The following is a 22169-nucleotide window of genomic DNA, read 5'->3' on the forward strand; positions in this document are numbered from 1 at the left end:
CTCTGCGACCCCATGGACTGTGGCCCACCAGGCTTCTCTGTCCATGGGATTCTCCACGCCAGAATACTGGAAAGGGTTGCCATTCCCTTCTCCAGAGGATCTTCCCAACCCAGGGATCGAACCCAGGTCTCTTGCATTGCAGGCAGATTCTTCACCATCTAAGCTACAGGGAAGATCCTGTATATAGAATAGTGTTATACAGTAGTTCTCAATAGTTATCTATTTTATGTATAGTAGTATGTATAAGTCATTCCCAGTCTCCTAATGTATCCCCACTCTTTCCCCCATGGTAACCATAAGCTTGTTTCCTACATCTGTGTCTCTATTTCTGTTTTGGAAATAAGTTCATTTGTACCATTTTTTTTTTTAATATTCCCCATATAAGTGATATCACAAGATATTTGTCTTTGCCTGTAATTCAGACCTCCTCTCACTTCATTTTTTCAGATGCTTCTACCCTCCTTTGTACATTGTATAATCCTAACTCTGGACAAAGTACTTTTCCGTTCAACCCTAATTTTCTTAATTAATTGAAATTTGGTCCAGCACATTCCTTGCTATGTTTTCCTATAGAAGCCTAACCATTCCAACTCCTTCCAACTTCATGAAAAGTAGAAGGGATAAGCTTGCTCCTAGAGCCACCTCTAATCCACTGATTCATTGCTCTTTCTTCTTCACTTAAAGTTCACACCATTCCTATTGGCTTAAAAAGAGTTAAGATACAAATATGTTTTAAAATGCAACTGGTAGTTTAGTTGTGTCCAACTCTTCTGACTCCATGGACTGTAGCCTGTCAGGCTTCTCTATCCTATGAGGAAGAAAGGATATATCCTATAGGATATGGGAAAATCTATGGGATTTTTCCAGGCAAGAATACTGAGTGGGTTGCCATTTCCTTCTCCAGGGAATCTTCCCAACCCAGGGATCAAACCCTGGTCTCCTGCATTGCAGTCAGATTCTTTATCTACTGAGCTACCAGAGAAGCCACCATCAGAATTCATCTGCTCAGGATACAAATGTATAGTCAGTTTATTACAAATAAAAGTAAATTTATTAGCCACAATAAAATAAGAAAACAAGGAAGACTTTATTTTTGCAGCAAACTCTTATTAATTGTAAAGTATTATGGAGTCACTCAGAAATAGGTTTTTAAACCATGTGAAGTTTATATATTAATCTGCACAAAATTATTCTACATAATTGTCTTCTATAGAAATTATCTGTGGATTATATGGGTAACTATTTTAAATAAATATAGCAATAAATAGAATGCCTTTTTAATTTTCCTAACACTCTACTATGGTTATATATGCTTTAAAGAAAAGGGAAAATCCTTTAAAAGGACAATAGATTTCAGGTAGACAAGTTGCAATTCACTCAAAACAAATTTTATTATATATTACTAATATAGGTAGTAGTAAAAGCATACATTGAGCCATGTTTTCCTTTATTAAAACCCTACAAAATTAAAGATTTCTAATTAGATTCATAATACCTAGATGTCATCTATGGTTAAATTTTGGCAAATGTGCTTAAAACAGTAAAAAGAGAACTATGTAGAATCTTTTATATATTATCAAAAATAGCATTAAATTTTTAAATGAGATTATTTAAAATATGGATTGTAAGTTCTTCTAATTTTCATTGAAGCAGATTTAATCTTGATGGGTGAGTTGTTTTTAGTCCACGTGTCCCATCGAATTCCAGTTGTAATCAACTTTCCAGAGAAGTGATGAATGCCATTCAGATTTGCGAGACCACACTGGCTGAACCACCAGCCGGTATTGTTACTGAGGTGGCTGCAGCTCTTCACAGACTGATCACTGATGAAGCATGCAGGACGACACCCATCATTATCAACATCTGGTGTGCTGAAAGGCATTGCATTTTGATTATCTTTTTTTCTGAAGCCCCGGAATGCATCACCTAGGTAAAATAGATTTTTTTGATGACTAAATTTAAAGGCACTTTTTGTAATTTTAATCAACCTTTACCAACCAATCATGAAAAAGCATTGCATCTAAAACTAAGGCTTAAATTACTTTTTACTAGATATCAGATTAAAATCTCTCCTCCAGGAGCAATAGGCCAAAATCTGGTAATGAATTCCTCAACATAACAAACATCTTCAAGTGGACATTGCATGCGTGCTAAGTTGCCTCAGTCGTGTCCAACTCGTGTCCAACTCTCTACAACACTATGGACTGTAGCCCACTGGTTTCCTCTGTCCATAGGATTCTCCAGGCAAGAGTCCTGGAGTGGGTTGCCATGCCCTTCTCCACAAGTGGACATTTAATGGCACAAATTACAGAGGTCTGTGATGGCCTAGGTAAAACTCTGCATATTATCAGTTAAATTGAAAAGTATTACATCTTTGCTAACTGTGTAAAAGGACCAAACAGTAGCAGTATGAACTGAATGATGGCTTCTTTTGTATTTTTTTTTAAAACAAATGAAACATGAAAATACATCTCATTTTAGGAAAGAAATGCCAAATAGAGTTCCCTAAATATGTCTTTATCAACTAGCCCATTTTGTGTTCTCTTTTCCTTTTTGTCCAAAAAAATCCTATATATAGCATGATATGGCACTTTTCAAACATTGGAATTTTTTCTGAATCTTTGAATCATGAAAGGGTAATGTAAACTTCGTTGTACATTCTCTTATCACAAGGGTCTGTGCTGCTCCTTTGCCACACACCATCCGGCCCCACCTCTGCCCTATCCCCTTTTTCTGGCATTCACTAATGTGTTCTCCATTTCTGTGCCTTGTCTCAAACTGTTCTCTTTGCCAACATTCATTTGCCCAAATGCCATCCATTCCTCCAAGTACAAATCACTGATTCTCAACTATAAGGATGCTAAATATCCATCTAGTTGATACAAATACCTGGGCCCAAACTTACTGCATCAGATTCTGCACAAGTATGTACTTTCAAAAAGCATCCCAGGTTGAATCTAACATTAATTTTTTGTTGAAAATCACCCTTCCATGAAGATTTCCTGGATGCAATCAGTTGGAATCATCCTCTCCCTCTTAACCTCAGTCCCTTGGACTGCAAGGAGATCCAACCAGTCCATTCTAAAGGAGATCAGCCTTGGGTGTTCTTTGGAAGGAATGATGCTAAAGCTGAAACTCCAGTACTTTGGCCACCTCATGCGAAGAGTTGACTCATTGGAAAAGACTCTGATGCTGGGAGGGATTGGGCGCAGGAGGAGAAGGGGATGACAGAGGATGAGATGGCTGGATGGCATCACCTACTCGATGGAGATGGACGTGAGTTTGAGTGAACTCCGGGAGTTGGTGATGGACAGGGAGGCCTGGCGTGCTGCAATTCATGGGGTCACAAAGAGTCGGACACGACTGAGCGACTGAACTGAACTGAACTAACCTCCAAAGATGTATCAGTATTCTGTTCTATTCTGTTTCCAGTTCTATTTACTCTTCCCCTCTATATTGTGATCAGTTAAAGAGCTGGAAGCGTAACTCATTCATTTTTGGATTTCTAACACTAATCATACCTACTGAACAAGAACCATCATGAGCAATCAACAGAAGAGCTAAATTTAATATTAACTCAAGTTTAAAATATCAACATCAGAATATAAATTTAACATCAAGTATTTTAAAGTGCTAACAAATATAATTTTGGGGGGCGGAAAGTAGATGCACTGAAATATAGACCCTTAAAAACCCATTAAACTAGTTGTTCTATCAGCCTGGGTCCTTGCCACGGCTCAGATGTCATGAGCTGGCATCCCGGGAAGTCACTTAATTTTTCTTCACCTGTGAAGCGAGAAGAGTGAAGATCAGCTCTAACATTCTAAGACTTCTAAATGCTGGCCTTTCAGAACATGAAAATGGAAATAATGCCTTCCCAGCCTGTCCCACAGAATTGCTATCTAAAGAATCAATTGAGATTACATATGGCAAGTTGTTTTAAAGTGTATAAAGCAGCTCAAAACCATGAGATGATGCAACCATCATAGCAGAGTTTCAAAACTCAAGACTTAAACAGTTTTCTCATTCTTAATCTAATCTGTCAACAGTTATATAAATATATATATATATATGCCAAAATAAATATATTACTTTTTATCTTCATCTAATATTGAATCAGCTAGATTTAAATCTTTTGGATAATTTCAGGAATAAAAAACTTACCAGCATTTCCTGAATATCGTCCTAAGTGCACTTTAAAAAATTTTGTTTCATCCTCTATCCAAAAATCATCATATGATGCATAAGCTAATGTGTCATCTTCAGATTCCAGTGCCACATGCAGCATAAAACTGGTATTCTTCTGATTCACTATATAAAAAGTCTTTTTCAGTCCTAGCCAAAACTCACCTGTTAAAAAAAATGCTTTTTTAAATATGTTATAGCATATTTAAAATAACTCATTTTATTAGCATAACCCTGTGTTATTAAGTGCTTGATGTTGTTTGGTGTTTCAATAACTCTGAGATGGTGCACATAAATTATTTGAGGGAATAGATGGCCCTAGCTCAAATTATCACTGTGTGCCTAATTTGCCAATATATATATATATGTGTGTGTGTGTATATCTTCCCATTTCTGCTTTACTAGACCAAAGATAACTAGATTGTTTCATTTTTTATCTGCCTAAATTAAATTCAAAAAGTCATTTAAAGATTAAGTAAAAAGTCAAGTTCTACCTTAAGGCATATCAACAAAAACTACCAGTTCAAATATTATGGCAAGTAACAAAATGTTTGGGAAGGAAATGGCAACCCACTCCAGTGTTCTTGCCTGGAGAATCCCAGGAGCCTGGTGGGCAGCCGTCTATGGAGTCGCACAGAGTCAGACACGACTGAAGCGACTTAGCAGCAACAACAAAATGATGTATACCAGTAAATGTAAGAGGTTTAACCTCCATATCAGCAACTCCTAAAGAAATATTTCCTGAAAGTGCTCAATAGAAATTATTCTTTCTGTGTCTTTGAGAATAATGTTTTGTGAACTAATATTTCTTTGTTATAATGCAGCTTGTCAGTTACCTCTGAATGAATGAAAATATAAGGTAGAAACACCAGAGTAATCTCAGGTTAGGGTCAGTATTTCCAAGATGATTGTAGATCCAGGATGAATTCCTAAACTCCGTAATACAAACTGCGTATTTGCATGTTCTAGCCATTGGCTTTCTACCTCCCTCTACTCACTGTCACGGCCTAAATGTGAACACTCCTGCTCTGAAGCACATCCCTCTGCCTGAATCATGAAATTACCAAAGGAAGTAAGGTCTAGTAAAATTAACTTCAAAGAGTTGGGGACGATGTGACAGCATTCAGACTCTTAAAACCATAGCTAAGACATTAAGTCACTCTCAAGGGATTGCAGGAACATTTTAGCGGCATACCCACCTAGAGCTAAAGATATTCTGAAGAGGTACAGGAAGAAAGGAAGTAAGAAAGACAGACAAGTAAGACAGGACTGCTTGGTTTCTCCTAGTCTGACACCAATTAAATGTCCTTGCCATACTTCCCCGATACCCCAAATCCCAAGTGTAACTTAAGATACTTTCCTTAATACTGTTTATTTCTTTAATAGGCCAAATACAAAGCAGTCTGTTTACCAAAGTATATCTGCCTGAAGACATTTTTCGTTAAAACTAAAATGATCTCCCTACAGAAATAAGGATTATGTAAGGAAAATAACAATTTAGAGTATGCAGATCTATGACTGCTCGATTCAGATGGCCGGGCTTGTTGGAAAATTGGAGGTAATGCTGAGAAAACACAAGTATATCAACTGCACTCCATAGTATGGCAGCTATTTGGCCTTCTTTGTGACATTTTATTACATTTCACACATTTTCTAACCTCACTGACATGCAGTAGGGTTTTTAGCAGTAGGACTAACACCACCACTTACTAAATCCTTGAATGACATTATTATGGGATGTTAAATATTTTAAGCTATAACAACAGCAACTTAAAATAATAGCATAAAAATGATCAAAGTCACCTGCAAATGTTCCAATTAATGTAAAATTCTGCAGTGTTCAGAAATACTAATGTTTCTGTTCAACAGCCAAAGTGATGTTGCCATGGAATATTGGGAACAGATTTTACAGTTCACCTGGGGTTTCCATTTGCCAAATTTTGAGCATAGTGATTTTTACTGATGCTTTTATAAAGCACTACTTTCAGTTCACATTATTTGAGCTCATACACAATGTACCCCAAATTTCCATTTCATTTGTTTGTACAGACACAGCACAAATCTCAAGAATTTCAAGGTCCCTGTTCATTCAGTTTTTAATTCTACAAATAACTATTGACCACCTGCCAGAACGCTGCTGGGTGTATAATCAATACTTAATAAATACCCAACTTATAATTTTCAGTCAAATCACATTTCAACAGGCATCTAAAAATAAAGATATCTAGATCCCAACTGAAGACCTCCTTATTTTAAATAATTTGGCTAATGATCAGAGAGTAGCTTAAGTCATGTTTTTAGACACACAGGATTTGCTATTTTTACTAATAATTTGACCAATACAGACAGTCTATAGGCATAATACCAAAAAGAAGAAAAAAAGAGGAGAAATGAATAAAATTTGACCTAAGAGGTCACCAAATCCATCCAGATAATCACACCACAACTTTTGGAAATCAATTATCCCATCGATCCTTTTCTGTATCACAGTCCATCCACCTCCTCTGTAATCCATGTCACACATAACCTAAAATAAACCCAGAAAAGACAAAAACAACATGATATTATTTTCATTCTTTGATATAAAACTCATACTTCAAGCTTGTGCAAGTCACTCAGTCATGTCCAACTCTTTGCGACCCCGTGGACTTTATAGTCCTTGGAATTCTCTAGGCCAGATTACTGGAGTGAGTAGCCTTTCTCTTCTCCAGGGGATTTTCCCAACCCAGGGGTTGAACCCAGGTCTCCTGAATTGAAGGCAGATTCTTTACCAGCTGAACCACAAGGGAAGCCCAAGAATCCTGGACTGTGTAGCCTATCCCTTCTTCAGTGGATCTTCCTGACCGAGGAATCAAACTGGGGTCTCCTGCATTGCAGGTGGATTCTTTACCAACTGAGCTATTAGGGAATCCCATACTTCACCCTGAGCCTAGAGAAAGAGAAGATACTGCCACTGAAAGTTTCAATGCAGCTGTATATCATTAAAATATTCAGATTTTTTTTAAATCTCAAGAAATAATACTGTTTGTTATAAAACAAACATAACTGCAGTCCCTGCTTCAGTCAATATATGTGTTTGTAGCATTTTAAGGCTCTTATTCCTCAACTTTATAAATATTTTTCAGTTGAGTAATAATAGTGACTGATTTTACTGTAATAAAAGTGACAGATTTTATTTTCTTGGGCTCCAAAATCACTGTGGACAGTGAGTGCAGCCATGAAATTAAAACATGCTTGCTCCTTGGGAGGAAAACTTTGATAAACCTAACCTAGACAGTGTATTAAAAAGCAGAGACATCACTTTGCCAACAAAAGTGCATATAGTCAATGTTATAGTTTTTCCAGTAGTCATGTACAGGTGAGAGTTAGACCATAAAGAAGGCTGAGTGCTGAAGAACTGATGCTTTTGAATTGTGGTACTGGAGAAGGCTCTTGAGAGTCCTTGGACCACAAGGAGATGAAACCAGTCAGTTCTAAAGGAAATCAACCCTGAATATTCATTGGAAGGACTGATGCTGAAGCTAAAGCTCAAATACTTTGGCTACATGATGTGAAGAGCTGACTCACTGGAAAAGACCCTGATGCTGGGAAAGATTGAAGGCAAAGGAGACAGAGGCAGGAGCATCATCGATTCAGTGGATACGAATCTGAGCAAACTCTGGGAGACAGTGGAGAACAGAGGAGCCTGGCGTGCTGCAGTCCATAGGGTCTCAGAGTCAGACATGATCAAACCTGCATCTGTTATGTCTCCTGCAATGGCAGGCGGGTTCTTTACCACTAGCGCCACCTGGGAAGCCCCATAGATGGGGCTTAGACCATGCTTTTCTGTCTGAAAATCTCAATCTGAACACGGGTCATCCAGGCTATGGAGAAAAAAAGCAATCAAAGACAGACACACAGGCATATTTGACATTGTTTTAAAAATCAGTGTTTTGATTAAAAGGAAAAGTTATTTATAAAGAAATGTATCACTCTGCCACATCAGATGGATGTCATTTGTTTTTGTTGTTGACTTAGCAACTGAACAACAGCAAAAACAAATGACATCCATCTGATGTGGCAGAGTGATACATTTCTTTATAAATAACTTTTCCTTTTAATCAAACACTGATTTTTAAAACAATGTCAAATATGCCTGTGTGTCTGTCTTTGATTGCTTTTTTTCTCCATAGCCTGGATGGCCCGTGTTCAGATTGAGATTTTCAGACAGAAAAGCATGGTCTAAGCCCCATCTATGGGGCTTCCCAGGTGGCGCTAGTGGTAAAGAACCCGCCTGCCATTGCAGGAGACATAACAGATGCAGGTTCGATCCCTGGGTCAGGAAGATCCCCTGGAGGAGGGCAATGCAATGCACTTCACTATCCTTGCCTGCAGAATCTCATGGACAGAGAAGCCTGGTAGGCTACAGACCACGGGGTGGCAAAGAGTCAGACGTGACTGAAGCAACTTAGCACATGCCCCATCTCAACAGGACTCACAGATGCATCTGTGGTGCTCTGCTAAATGCCCTTAAGAGGATCACCATGGAGGACTCACTGAAGTGACAAAGCAAGAAAATCAGAGCAATCCTCCCCATCAGAAACTTCCCACACACAGACAGAAAAAGGCAGTGTGGAGGAAGGTAGGGAACCAACACTTTCCCACAAAAGAGGTAATTATGCGTCCCACTCTTCACAAAATTAGAAACCTTCCCTTTCCACATCTGTTCAGGCCCATTTCTGAATCTGTAGGTGAGATAATTTAGGTAATTTAAAATTATTTCCCACTTAATTCCCAATTTTTGACATCCTGTTAATAGATGTCAGAAAATGTTAGCAACTGAGATGAGAAACTGGTAGTATCTACTTATAAAAATTATTTTATTGTGTAATAAAGACCATTAATAAGGTATGATATTCATATTACAACCTTTCTAATGCACAAAAACGTAACCAGAAAATTATATATATAATATTAATATGCAATATACAATAACATATAGTTTTAATAATACATAGAGTTGAAATGGTAGAGGTAGAAAGGATAGATATGAGTAATTTATTTTATGCAGTTTAAGAAATGGATCAGCTTCTCAATCTTTCTCACAATTTAGTGAAAGGATTTTTTAAATTATTAATTTTTTATACAATCACAAAAAGTCATTTACCATCCAAAGTATATCCATGTGTAGGAAGAGAAATTAAAGTATTTTTATCAAGCTCCAAGACAAAGTACACCATTATTTTTTAATATCCATAAGCTAATTAAAGCAAACAAGTATTTATTTTACATAATTCCATCTACTGTAAGGATAAGATCTAGCACCAAATGGACTCACTTTAAAGAATGTAACCAGAAACACTCAAACAGAAAAGTGAAAGACTCTCTAATTCTTTTACTGGTTTGTGGTTTGGGCAAAGAATCCCAGAAAATAAAACTTTTGAAACTGGAACCTATACTAATTTATCTGACAATTTTTAAGAAGAAATAAAGTAGTAAAACAATTAAAACTAATATTATTTAAATAGATTAGATGCCTATCCTATTCCATATATAATAAGGGAAAACTTTACCTCAAATGGATGACTAGCGCCTTCTGGATGGATTATATACAAACCACTTGGTGTTTTGGTGACAGAACCAATGGTATCTTTAATATCTGTACAATCTAGACCTATAAAAGTAAAATTAGTTATTTAGGATATTTCCACATATACATTTAAGACTTTATCATTTTATTATAAAGAATTGACAGTGTTATGTGAAATTATTATTAAAATGTACATTAATGATATGCTCACTTAACTTGTATGCAGAGTACATCATGAGAAACACTGGGCTGGATAAAGCACAAGCTGGAAGCAAGACTGCTGAGAGAAATATCAATAACCTCAAATATGCAGATGACACCATCCTTATGGCAGAAATCGAAGAGGAACTAAAGAGCCTCTTAATGGAAGTGAAAGAGGAGAGTGAAAAAGTTGGCTTAAAACTCAACATTCAAAAAACTAAGATCATGGCATCCAGTCTCATCACTTAACGTAATATAGATGGGGAACCAATGGAAACAGTGACAGAGACATTACTTTGCCAACAAAGATCTGTAATAGTCAAGGCTATGTTTTTTCCGGTAGTCATGTAGGGATGTGAGAGTTGGACTATAAAGAAAGCTGAGTGTTGAAGAATTGATGCTTTTGAACTGTGGTGTTGGAAAAGACTCTTGAGAGTCCCTTGGACTCCAAGGAGATCAAACCAGTCAATCTTAAAGGAAATCATCCCTGAATATTCATTGGAAGGACTGACACTGAAGCTGAAGCACCAATACTTTGTCCACCTGATGCGAAGAGCTGACTCATTGGAATAGACCCTGATGCTGGGAAAGATAGAAGGCAGGAGGAGAAGGGGACGACAGAGGATGAAATGGTTGGATGGCATCACCAACTCAATGGACATGAGTTTGAGCAAGCTCTGGGAGATGGCGATGGACAGGGAAGCCTGGCGTGCTGCAGTCCATGAGGTTCTTGAATCATGCAGTCCATGACTGAGCAACTGAACAACAGCAACAATGATATGATGATTTTAACTCCTTAAAAAGAAAAATCATCTCATCATTAAACATAAGAATCTAGATGAACAGAGGAACTGGGACTAAATAATTTACGCTGCAATAAACCTTCACTGATAGCTCACTGTTATTATTTGCCCAGTTGGTATCAACATTTATTTAACATGTTTTACAATTATGCACTCTCTTGTCCAATAAATAATGTATTTTCAGAAATCTAGACTTATCTTGGAAACATAATATGTGACAGAAATCTGTAATGATGACACAGAAAATCCAAAAGAATACGTAGGCTAGCTACTATTGACACATCCTTTCTCCACTATTTGAAACTTCAGATATTCTGGTGTATTGGGGCCCCCATTAAAAACAAGCAAAGGGAGAGGAAGAAGGAATCATGTTCTTCACCAGAGGAATTGATGCTGAGGCTAAAGCCTGCTCTGTTGACAATAGCTAGAACTGTAGCAGTCTATAATCACCCCCTCTAAAGCATTCCACTTTCCAGGTTGTAAACATAATTATTATGCAGATATGATGCTACATTTTACTCTAGATGCTTTATTTTGTATTATCTCCTATAAATACAATAAAATAAATTTAATCTTACAATATCAATTACCCAGAGAACAAACACATCAAAGCCTGAGACTTCAGAGCCAGAAGCTTGGGTTAGAGTCTAGTTCTACTCTTTACTAGTCAGAACTATTAGCTAAGTTTCTTAACTACTTTTCTTCATGTGCAATATTGTTATAATAATAATACTATCTACTTCATAGTGTTATTCTCACAATATACATATAAGACATTATGTAAAGCACTTAGCATAGTGCCTGCTGCTGCTAAGTCACTTCAGTCGTGTCCGACTCTGTGCGACCCCATAGACAGCAGCCCACCAGACTCCATCGTCCCTGGGATTCTCCAGGCAAGAACACTGGAGTGGGTTGCTATCTCCTCCAATGCATGAAAGTGAAAAGTGAAAGTGAAGTCGCTCAGTCGTGTCCGACCCTCAGAGACCCCATGGACTGCAGCCTTCCAGTCTCCTCCGTCCATAGGATTTTCCAGGCAAGAGTACTGGAGTGGCGCGCCATTGCCTTCTCCGAGCATAGTGCCTAGTGCACAGTAAATATACAGAAAATATCATCTACAAAAAGTTAGCTGTAAAAAATTGTTTGCTTTCCCCTTTACTTCCAGAAGATACAGATTTGTTGCCTTTCTTCTGAGTTGCTAAGAGATATTTTTATGATAAGCTTATGCTTAGAGATATGATAGAAGCTTACAGCAAAGGACTAATCTGTGATAGAGTATCTGCTTTGCCATCACCATCCAAATAAATGTGAACAGATTGTTTAGATTTTTCTGGACTCCATATTCCTTAGCTGATGATAATCATCATCATAGCAAACTCTTATACTGTCTTCTTATGCTCAGGCAATACTTTAGGAGATTTTGGTGTATTTACTCATATAAGTCTCACAAGAAACATACAAGGTAGGTGCTATAAGTTTGGGCTTCCCTGGTGGCTCAGATGATAAAGAATCTGCCTGCAGTGCAGGAGACCTAGGTCTAATCGCTGGGTTGGGAAGATTCCCCTTAGGAGGAAATGACAACCCAGTCCAGTATTCTTGACTGGAGAATTCCATGGACAGAGGAGACTATTATTTTCCTGATGAGGAAACTGATATCAGGAAACAGTGGATCGGGGATTTGAAGACAAATGATCTGACACCAAAGTCCATGCTCATGACCACCTTGTTACACTAGTTTCACTACTCACAAATGAGGTAAAATAATATAATAAAAAATAACACAATACCCTGTGAAAGTGCCTGTCATAGTCCCTGACACATAAGTGCTCTCAGTAACAGTTTATTTCCTTCTCTTTGCAAGGAGAAAAAGAAAGATCGCTTACTAGGCTGTCAATAAACATTTTTTTGCTTTGAAACTTTGGTATTAATTCACAACTGTAAGATATATAGGGCATTTTTATTAGAAACCTATTCCTTTAGGAATTACTGTACTGTTATACTGTATTTTAGCATCAAAAGAGCTAAATTCTAGTTTCTTTCTGAATCAAGCTTCTTCAAATTTTATATTCTAATTTGAAACATCTCAAGCATGTCAAAAGTACTTTTTACAGGTGGGAGGAATTCTGAGACTTTTTCTTCTAAGCAAAGACTGATTATTACTAAAATGTAAAAGGAGAGCCTACATTTGGTTACATACTAATAAAACTATGCTATTTTCAACAAATTCTGAGTATCTGTCTATAGCCATGGCTTTCAAATGGTCAGAAAAGTTTGCCAATTCAGAAAAGTATGCATTGTCTGTGCCGAAATTTGCTTAATGGCAGGTGTTATTCCTCCAGCCTGTTAGATGATAACAAGCTATAATTTTTAAACAAAAGTTCTAGATGTACCAACCTGTCCATGAAATGTTTAAGTAACAAAAGACAAATATGAAAAGGCTGAAATACAAAAAGTTCTCACCATGTGACTGAACTGGTCTGTGAGGAAAAGTATCCAGCTGTTTTCTAAAAACTTCTGTTGTCAAAAGGAGAACTCGATTCATGAGCTCATTAACCTAAACACACAGGCATGCATTTAAGCAAATATGTATTGGAACAAAACTTTTTTAGCTGAATTCTGTAACTGATATCCCTAAGCCTCTTATAAATCCAGCTTTGAAACATATATAATGCTCATCTTTCTTTTGAATTTCTCACTGCTATAATAAAGCAGTAGATTGCTAAATAGCATTCATTAAATTCAGTACCATTTTCCCCTGAACACTGCCTTCATCTGCCCATTTCTATATTTGACTACTCTTGCAGATCTGTTCTTTGTATCTTGTCTGCTCCTTTGCTGTAGTTTGTTATCTGCTCTTCCTCTTGCCATCCTCCACACCAGCTGCCAATCTAGTCATTGCATTTCCCTGCTCAGACACTTCGATGACTTCTTGGTGTGGCATGATTTAGTTCCTATTTCTTTGAGTCAGTTTTCCTTATACACCCTCTACCTCACCGGTCACTCCACCCCTGCACCACTTCAAGCAGTTCCCCAAGGATGGAACGTCCTGCTCTTAGTCTTCTTACCCAAACTTTGTGACCTCTGAAGTATTTATCCATCTTTCATGACTCATTTCATAATTTCTATAATCTGGGAAATTTTTCCACAGCTCAGATTTTGAATTGCTTTTGTGCAACTTTCTTCAAGTTTCTTTTGTGCAACTTTCTAACAGCATTCACAACATTTTCAATACATTTTTCTGCCCCACCCCCCAACCCCCCCTGCTCAGACTGAATAAGCTTTAAGTGAAGATCCTTTTTTTGGTTATTGCTTTCTGTTTGCCTGTACTTTACTATGGTGTCTCTGCCATAGTAGGCACTAAATAGATTTCTGGATATTAAAAAAATCAAACAATTATACTTCTAGCTAACTATATCAATGTATATATACAATAAGAGCACAGTTCTAAAAAAAAAAAAAAAGCCATACCTGATTAATTAAATAATCCAAGGAAGCTTGCTGCTCATCCATCATGTTTCTTAGTAGTTTTTTGGTACTTCGTGTATAAGAAACAATAGAATTTTGCAAATTCCCTTAAATCATAATAAAACGGGTTTGCTAAACATTATATTGTTATAGAAAATAACTACAGTAAAACATAAAGAATTTTTAAATGATTTTGGATAAATATGTAAATGCAATAACATCTCAATCTAACTAAATACATAGAGTTGCATATTCTGCTTAGGACTTTTTTGTTTAACTAAAGATTAACGAAGAAAACAATTGTTTCAGTACGTCCCAATGAAAATATGCTTCCTAATAATCTATTTTAACCCCCTAATTTAATCTGATATAAATGAGAGACAACATTCTGAATATCAATTCTCACTTTATGAGAGAGAAAGAAGCAGGAGGTCAAAAATTCATCAATTCTTATTAATAAGAAAGTAAAAGGCAATAATTCCGTATCATGAAAGTTAATTTCTAAGTTAAATCTTTCTTTTAATTTTTTTCTATTAATGCTATATTTTTGTATAAAGAAAATGCAAACACACAAGCATATACACCCATAATAAACCTCAGTCAAAAGTTTTGACTGGTTGATTTCTGGTTAAACTTTTTTACCATGTATTTTTTCTTTTTAAAAATGTTTTTATTTTAAAACAATCTTACTCATAGAATAGTTGTAAGAACAGTGTGAAGAATTTTTTCTTCTTTTGAGAGCATGCCACCATGATGCCTCTGGATATTTCAGGGTATTTTACACCAAAGACATTCTCTCCAACACAACCATCAAAATCAAGAATTATGCAGTGATTCTCAGACTTAATCCAAGTTTATTCAATTATACTGATGATATCCTTTATAACAAAAGAAGTCCCCTATTGTTGCATAATTATTCTTTTAAAAATTCGTCATTTCTATTTTCCTAAATTTCACTCTAGCAGTAGAATCCCATTAATAACTCTTGATAGTTTAAAATCTGCCTCATTCAGTTTCACCTGTCATTTTTACTTTCGGTCTCTCACTTTCTATTAGATATTTGCTGGATTTAGACATTTATCTTAATGGATCTAAACCTACACTCATTGGTTTGAGAAGCCTGAGATATTTGTGTTACACGAAGAATTAAACACAATAAAGTGAGCTTTTTATATTTCTGACCTAGGAGTTAAAGTCCTATAAGAACTGGCTCAGAACTCCCTCTCCTTCTGATCCCCCTTCTCAACCCATCCCCTAGGTACATATGAGAATTACTCATATGAGAGAATTACTCATGAGAATTACTGTGCTGCTACTAAATAGTTTTAAACAAAAGCGAAAATTTTTAAATTCTTTATTTTTCATGCTTTGCTACATAAATTGGCTATGAATTTGCATTATATCTATTGTAGCAGTTATTCAATATTAATTAATTCCCCCCTCAAAATTTAGGTGAAATTTTCTATTGATTCAGACGAAACTAAGAAAATAGTCCTAGGCAAATTGATAGTATCAGGGCCTTCTGTGGTCACTTGATGTTACTGGGCTATATAATATAGAAGAAGGAATTGTTCATTTACAAATTAGGTAAATTAGGTGTGAAGCACCTACTATGTGCCCAAGACATATACCTCTAACCTAGGATGATCGGGATATATGGTAAATGACTCAACAAATGTTAAAGTATATTTTTCCATCTCGACCATAGAAATAATAAATCATATACTTTTATAATTCTGGTTATTTTTAATACTTACTACACATGAAATATTTTTCTTCTCGTGTAATTTTAGTTTTAATATCACATGACTCCTCACAATCTTCTTTGTAAACAGTAGCATTAGTTTTACTTTCACCTTTTGTATTAGATTCATCTTCTACAATGTTAACTCCTGGAGAATCCTTTATATTAAAAAAAAATAAGAAGAAGAAAAAATATATGAAGTATGTTATATTACCTAATATATCATAAATAAGACTCTAGAAAAAAATGAGATTTTAGGACATACACAAAGAAAGACTATATAGTTAATTGGTTAATTCAAACCTCCACAAACAAATCTTTCGCTCTCTTTTTTCCTCTCCAATTCCAAGAGGATTCATTTAGGGCCTACTTTCCATTACAGTGGTTTTATGGCCTTGACTGTTACACATTTCCCTGTGTGATACAGTGCTGAGCCATTCCTCTTTCAGGAATCATGCCATTTGAAATTCCTTCTATGGATACTAAGAAGGTTCCCTGAGAGGCCTACATTTCTATGCCAGCAGGACATTCTGCCACCAATTTGTAGGAATTGTGATGTGGGGCTGAGGGGAAAATGTGTAGGAGATTTGTCGCTTTTGTATAAGCTAAAGTATTTACAGATTTGAAAGGTAAAGTATTCATAGACTTAAAAGGCAACAATAATAATAACAGAAACAAAGAATGGAATTTTTCTTTGCAAAATCAACAACAGATGTCATTTTAAAAAGCCAGCAACGTTGTATCTAGAATGGATAAACAATGAGGTCTTACTCTGTAGCACAGGGAACTATATTCAATATCCTAGGATAAACCACAATGGAAAGGAATATTAAAAAGGATACATATTTTATATATGTATGATATAAATATATATAACTGAAACACTTTGCTGTATAGCAGAAATTAACACAACATTATAAATCAACTACACTTCAATAAAATACATTTTTAAAAATTAAATTAAAATCAAAAGCTAACAACCAACTATAAACTTTTGAATACCAGTGGGGAGAAGGAAGGAGAGAGGGACAAGGTAGGGGGTAGGAGAGTATAAAGTACAGACTACTATGTTCAAAAAAAAAAAAATGCCGATTACAGCTGTCATTCCAAATGTATCAGTTCTTACTGGTACATTGTTGGGTTTTTTAATGTTAAAGCATACATTACCAGTTTTTTATTATTAAAACATTCTTTGGTAGAAGTTATAAGATTTAAATAAACTGTAATTAAAAGAAAATAATAACAAGATCTGTCATCTTTGACATGGATATTGAGAGAAAAGTGAAGAGCTAATCACATAATTTAAAAGATATTTGCCCAAAATACATTTTGCTACAAAGATCTACTTTTAACTTTTGCTCTTTCCCCTATACTCCTATAACAATTGACATATTAGCTGTTTTCAAAAACAGCTATAGTTTACAACTATAGTTTTTTAGATGTAAATAAGATTCTAAAATTTTTAGCACAGAGAATTCTTACTAATACTTCTGTAGCTTTCTTAGAATTTATTCTTGCTTCAACTTTGGAATTTGGTATTGATACAGTGGTAAATACATTTATAACATTTAAATATTATAAACCAATATTTAAATTATAGAGATTCAAATTACCATCTACTCATAGTATTGCATACAGTCTTAGCTATCACTCTGACATTGCTCGGAATACAATTTTTTAATATTAAATTTTAAAATTTCCTGAGTGACCAGGTACAAGATCATATTTGAAGTACGAAAGTTTATAGAACAGTTTTTTTTTTTAGTAAAATTAACTTTTTATTTGCCTATCAGATATTTCATTTTTAAAGTTAAGTGGAAAGTTGTTGGCTAGTTTTTAACCTAGGTCTGCAATTTCTTTAATTTTTTACAAGAAATGTGTTAAGAGTCAATCTTCAGTTTATAGTTTCCTACGTTTAAAAAGAATATTATTTAAGCATGTCTCAGCATTTCTAAATAAACACTTTAATTTTTCCATAAATTATATTGAGTGCTGTAATTAATCTTGTCAAACACCTAGTATATATCTTAAAAACTATATAATCATGCTTTCTTAGCTAAAATAACATTGCTGAAATTCTTACCGTAGAATGATGCTCACAGTTATCTTGTATAGCTTCTCCACAAGTAAAAATACATAGATTTAAGAACAAGAGTGAGGCTTGGAAAAGATAAATCATATTTTTCTTGGTTGGAGAAATGAAAATTTTCTTCAAATATCAGTTAGCTCTCTGTGGAAAGAGCTCCAGTACATTGAGTCTTCAGTCGAAAATTTCTGGAAGGTGTACAACAAAAACAGAAGCCAGTACTTACTGGTTTCCATGCCCTCGTTTGAAACAACACCCTTCATATAAGGAATAAGGTAGCCTCCAGAGATCCCATCATTCTATGTTATACAAACCCTTTTTATCACTACATGTCTGCATTGTAAATTCATGCTTTTGGAATATAAGCAATAGCTGGCCAGCTAGCTAACTAAATCAAGAAAGCAACCAAGAATTTATAGTTATCCAAGTTTTATGAGCCAGGAATTTTTTTCCTCAGAAACAAATGCTTTTGATAATGTGTAACTCTCTTACTGTGAACCAGTTTGCATAAAAATAGTATGAAAGTAGAAATTAAGTTTCTACTTAAATGATGGAGTGGAAGACTAATACATTAAAACTATTTCTACAAAATACTAAATAGAAATTTAATCAGTGTGGACACCCAGAGCAGATAATTCAGACTTAAAACATTCTTACAACTGAATGTAGCTATCGATGATGGTCATATTCACCACCTAAACCAAATTCCTAGGACTGTAACTGATTTGTATGTTTACATCAATAGTGTTAAAATTTCAACAATTGTGAATATAAGGGCACTGTTGTTAATGAAAATCACTACTCTCTGAAAGCTGATTGATCTCTCTGACAGATCAATGTCTTTGATGAATTTTCAAATTCTCCATGATAGAGGCTCCTTCTTTTCCCTATAGAAACATGCCTAAGTCTTCATTACCCTAAAATTAAGACTTTCCTGAGTTTTATTTCCAATTCAAGGTATTATTGTCTCCATTTCCATTCCTAGCCCAAGAACCACAGGGTAGAGATGACAGTTTTGATGGCACTCCCATAGTGAGTGGTATGGTCTAGGTATTAAGATAGTAATTAAGGAAGTAATATCTTAGATTATTTTCTTACTTTACATCCTCACTACGCACTGCTTAAATGCAAGCACTGTCATCTCTTATTCTGCTGAAATTTTCTCAGTTTCTCCCAAGAGGCAATATGTGGTAGTTGAGAGTGCTGGCTCTCGTACCAGAATTCTTGGATGAATCTTGATTCACCACTCCATTGCTCTGGAAACTTGGGCATAGTTACCTAATATCATGATAGCTTACTTTCTCTGTAGAATGGGGATTGTCGTGTGGATTCAATTATTTGATGTATGTAAGCACTGGGCACAGTGCAAGAGAAATGACAAGTATTCAAGTGTTAGGTGGTATCATTATTATTTTTATTTTCATCATTATTTTCGAGTATTAATCTTTAATCTTAAATTTCTAGTTGAAGTCTTATAAAATTGAAAAGAAGATGGCAGATTTTTAGTAATTTTAAAGCAGCCAGACGTTAAAATACTTTGTTCTTTCACAGCTTGCCCACAGACAAATTCAGGAAATTCTTACTTGAGCAAGAAAATACTTCAGCAGAAAAAGTAATAGCCTCAGCAAGAAAATACTTTGGTAGAAGGAAAAAATAGCCTCAGCCAAGAAGAAACTGAAAGCTCAAGAAATTGTCCATCACACACTGCCTCACATAATTCTCAAGGTTATGACAGTATCCAAATTAGATTACTATGTGAAAATGTTTTATAACCATAAAGTGGTTACTATATTTTCTTCTGTAAACAGAACATCATTAACAATTTCTGAAACCATGTTAACGAAATCAGATGTCTAATAGGCACCTCACACTTAACATACTTGAAACTTAAATCTTATTCCTTCTCCCACACTCAACCTATTTTAGTAAATGGCAATATTCCTTATGTAGTTGGTTCCAGTCCCATATCTGAGAGTCACATTTGACTCTTCTTTTAAAAAAAAAAAACTCCACTCACTTGCCACAACCATGCATCAACACATCTTAATGACTCTGGTTAAAATTTTGAAAACTTCTCGCTACCTCTTTGACTACCTAGTAAAAGCCTCCATAATCTCTCAACCAACCTACCATAACATCCAATCTGGTCTCATTGTTTCTAGTGTTATCAACTGTAGACTAGTTTCCCCACAGCCACTAGAGCGATCCTTTTGAAAGATTAAATTAGGTATTACTCTCCTACTCAAAATTTTCCAATGGCTTTCCCTCCATTGGAAGTTTGATTTTATATTAATTCCTTATGTATTACGTAAGTCACCACCATATTGGAAGGACATCCCCCATACACTGCTTTAATTTCATGTCCTAGGACACTTCCCCTACCTCACTCTGTTCTGGATACAGTGGTCTCCTTGTTGTTCCTTGAATATATCAACTAAAATTCTGCCCTCAGAGCCTATTGTACTTAAAGCCCCCACTGCTTCTGAATAACAACCTTCATCCATATAGTTGAGTGGCAACATTCTTTCTTCATTCAGACCTCTTCCCAAATTTCCCATTTTGGGAGGCTTTTCCTGAGCACACTATCTAAAATAGAGCTGACATCAGTTCTCTATCCCTCTACACTACTCCATTTTTCCTCATAGTACTTTTCATTACCTAACATATTCTAGTAAGAAAGAAAAATAAATACAAGCTTAAAGAGCACAGGGACTTTGAAGTTTCGCTCACTGCTGTATCCCACCACTGGAGAGTACTTGGCACATAGTAACTGGTCAATATTTATTTTCTTAATAAAAGAATGGATTACTTTATGGCTTTTAATGTGAAAAACTAATCATTATATTTAATTCATTTATCTCTTTTAACAAAATATAGAGATTTTTCCTTTTCATTCAGTTCAGTAGCTCAGTTGTGTCAGACTCTTTGCAACTCCATGGGCTGCAACACGCCAGGCCTCCCTGTCCATCACCAACTCCCAGAGTTTACTCAAACTCATGTCCATCGAGTCAGTTTTGCCGTTCAACCATTTCGTTCTCTGTCATACCCGTCTCCTCCCGCCTTCAATCTTTCCAGCATCAGGGTCATTTCTGGTAAGTCAGTTCTTCGGATCAGGTGGCCAAAGGATTGGAGTTTCAGCTTCAACATCATTCCTTCCAATGAACATTCATGATTGATTTCCCTTAGGATGGACTAGTTGGATCTCCTTGCAGTCCAAGGGACTCTCAAGAGTCTTCTCCAACACCACAGTTCAAAGCCATCAATTCTTCCGTGCTCAGCTTCATATCTGTAAAGGTCCAACATACACATGGACATCACCAGATGGTCAACACCGAAATCAGACTGATTACATTCTTTACAGCCAAAGATGGAGAGGCTCTATAAATCAGCAAAAACAAGACCGGAGCCGACTGTGGCTCATCATGAACTCCTTATTGCCAAATTCAGACTTAAATTGTAGAAAGTGGGGAAAACCACTAGGCCATTCAGGTATGACCTAAATCAAATCCCTTATGATTATACAGTGGAAGTAAGAAATAGATTTAAGGGACTAGATCTGATAGACAGAATGCCTGATGAACTATGGTCAGAGATTCGTGACATTGTACAGGAGACAGGGATCAAGACCATCCCCATGGAAAAGAAATGCAAAAAAGCAAAATGGCTGTCTGGGGAGGCCTTACAAATAGCTGTGAAAAGAAGAGAAGTGAAAAGCAAAGGAGAAGAGGAAAGATATAAGCATCTGAATGCAGAGTTCCAAAGAACAGCAAGGAGAGATAAGAAAGCCTTCCTCAGTGATCAATGCAAAGAAATAGAGGAAAACACAGAATGGGAAAGACTAGAGATCTCTTCAAGAAAATTAGAGATACCAAGGGAACATTTCATGCAAAGACTGGCTCCATAAAGGACAGAAATGGTAGGAACCTAACAGAAGCAGAAGATATTAAGAAGAGGTGGCAAGACTACAGAGAAGAACTGTACAAAAAAGAGCTTCATGACCCAAATAATCAGGATGGTCTGATCACCCAGAGCCAGACATCCTGGAGTGTGAAGTCAAGTGGGCCTTAGAAAGCATCACTACAAACAAAGCTAGTGGAGGTGATGGAATTCCAGTTGAGC

The 22169-nt window shown here is 35.9% G+C and overlaps 1 protein-coding gene across 3 annotated transcripts; it reads right to left on the minus strand.

The window, feature by feature from the left end:
- Positions 1-1372: 1372 nt before the first annotated feature.
- Positions 1373-18433, minus strand: ANGPTL5 (angiopoietin like 5). 3 transcript variants are annotated; one of them, XM_027563915.1, is made up of 8 exons: positions 18048-18432; positions 15978-16122; positions 14224-14327; positions 13216-13309; positions 9738-9838; positions 6592-6712; positions 4165-4350; positions 1373-1926 (listed from the first exon to the last, which is right to left on the minus strand). In XM_027563915.1, the coding sequence occupies exons 1-8, from the start codon at positions 18141-18143 to the stop codon at positions 1607-1609; spliced, it is 1167 nt and encodes a 388-aa protein (XP_027419716.1). In that variant the 5' UTR covers positions 18144-18432; the 3' UTR covers positions 1373-1606. The 3 variants fall into 3 exon arrangements, with proteins under 3 accessions (XP_027419716.1, XP_027419717.1, XP_027419718.1); XM_027563917.1 differs by lacking the exon at positions 1373-1926 and adding an exon at positions 3381-3786 and having other exon boundaries at positions 18048-18433; XM_027563916.1 differs by lacking the exon at positions 4165-4350 and having other exon boundaries at positions 18048-18433.
- Positions 18434-22169: the final 3736 nt, after the last annotated feature.

This window comes from Bos indicus x Bos taurus, chromosome 15, assembly GCF_003369695.1.
Source record: "Bos indicus x Bos taurus breed Angus x Brahman F1 hybrid chromosome 15, Bos_hybrid_MaternalHap_v2.0, whole genome shotgun sequence".
Classification (NCBI taxonomy): domain Eukaryota; kingdom Metazoa; phylum Chordata; class Mammalia; order Artiodactyla; family Bovidae; genus Bos; species Bos indicus x Bos taurus.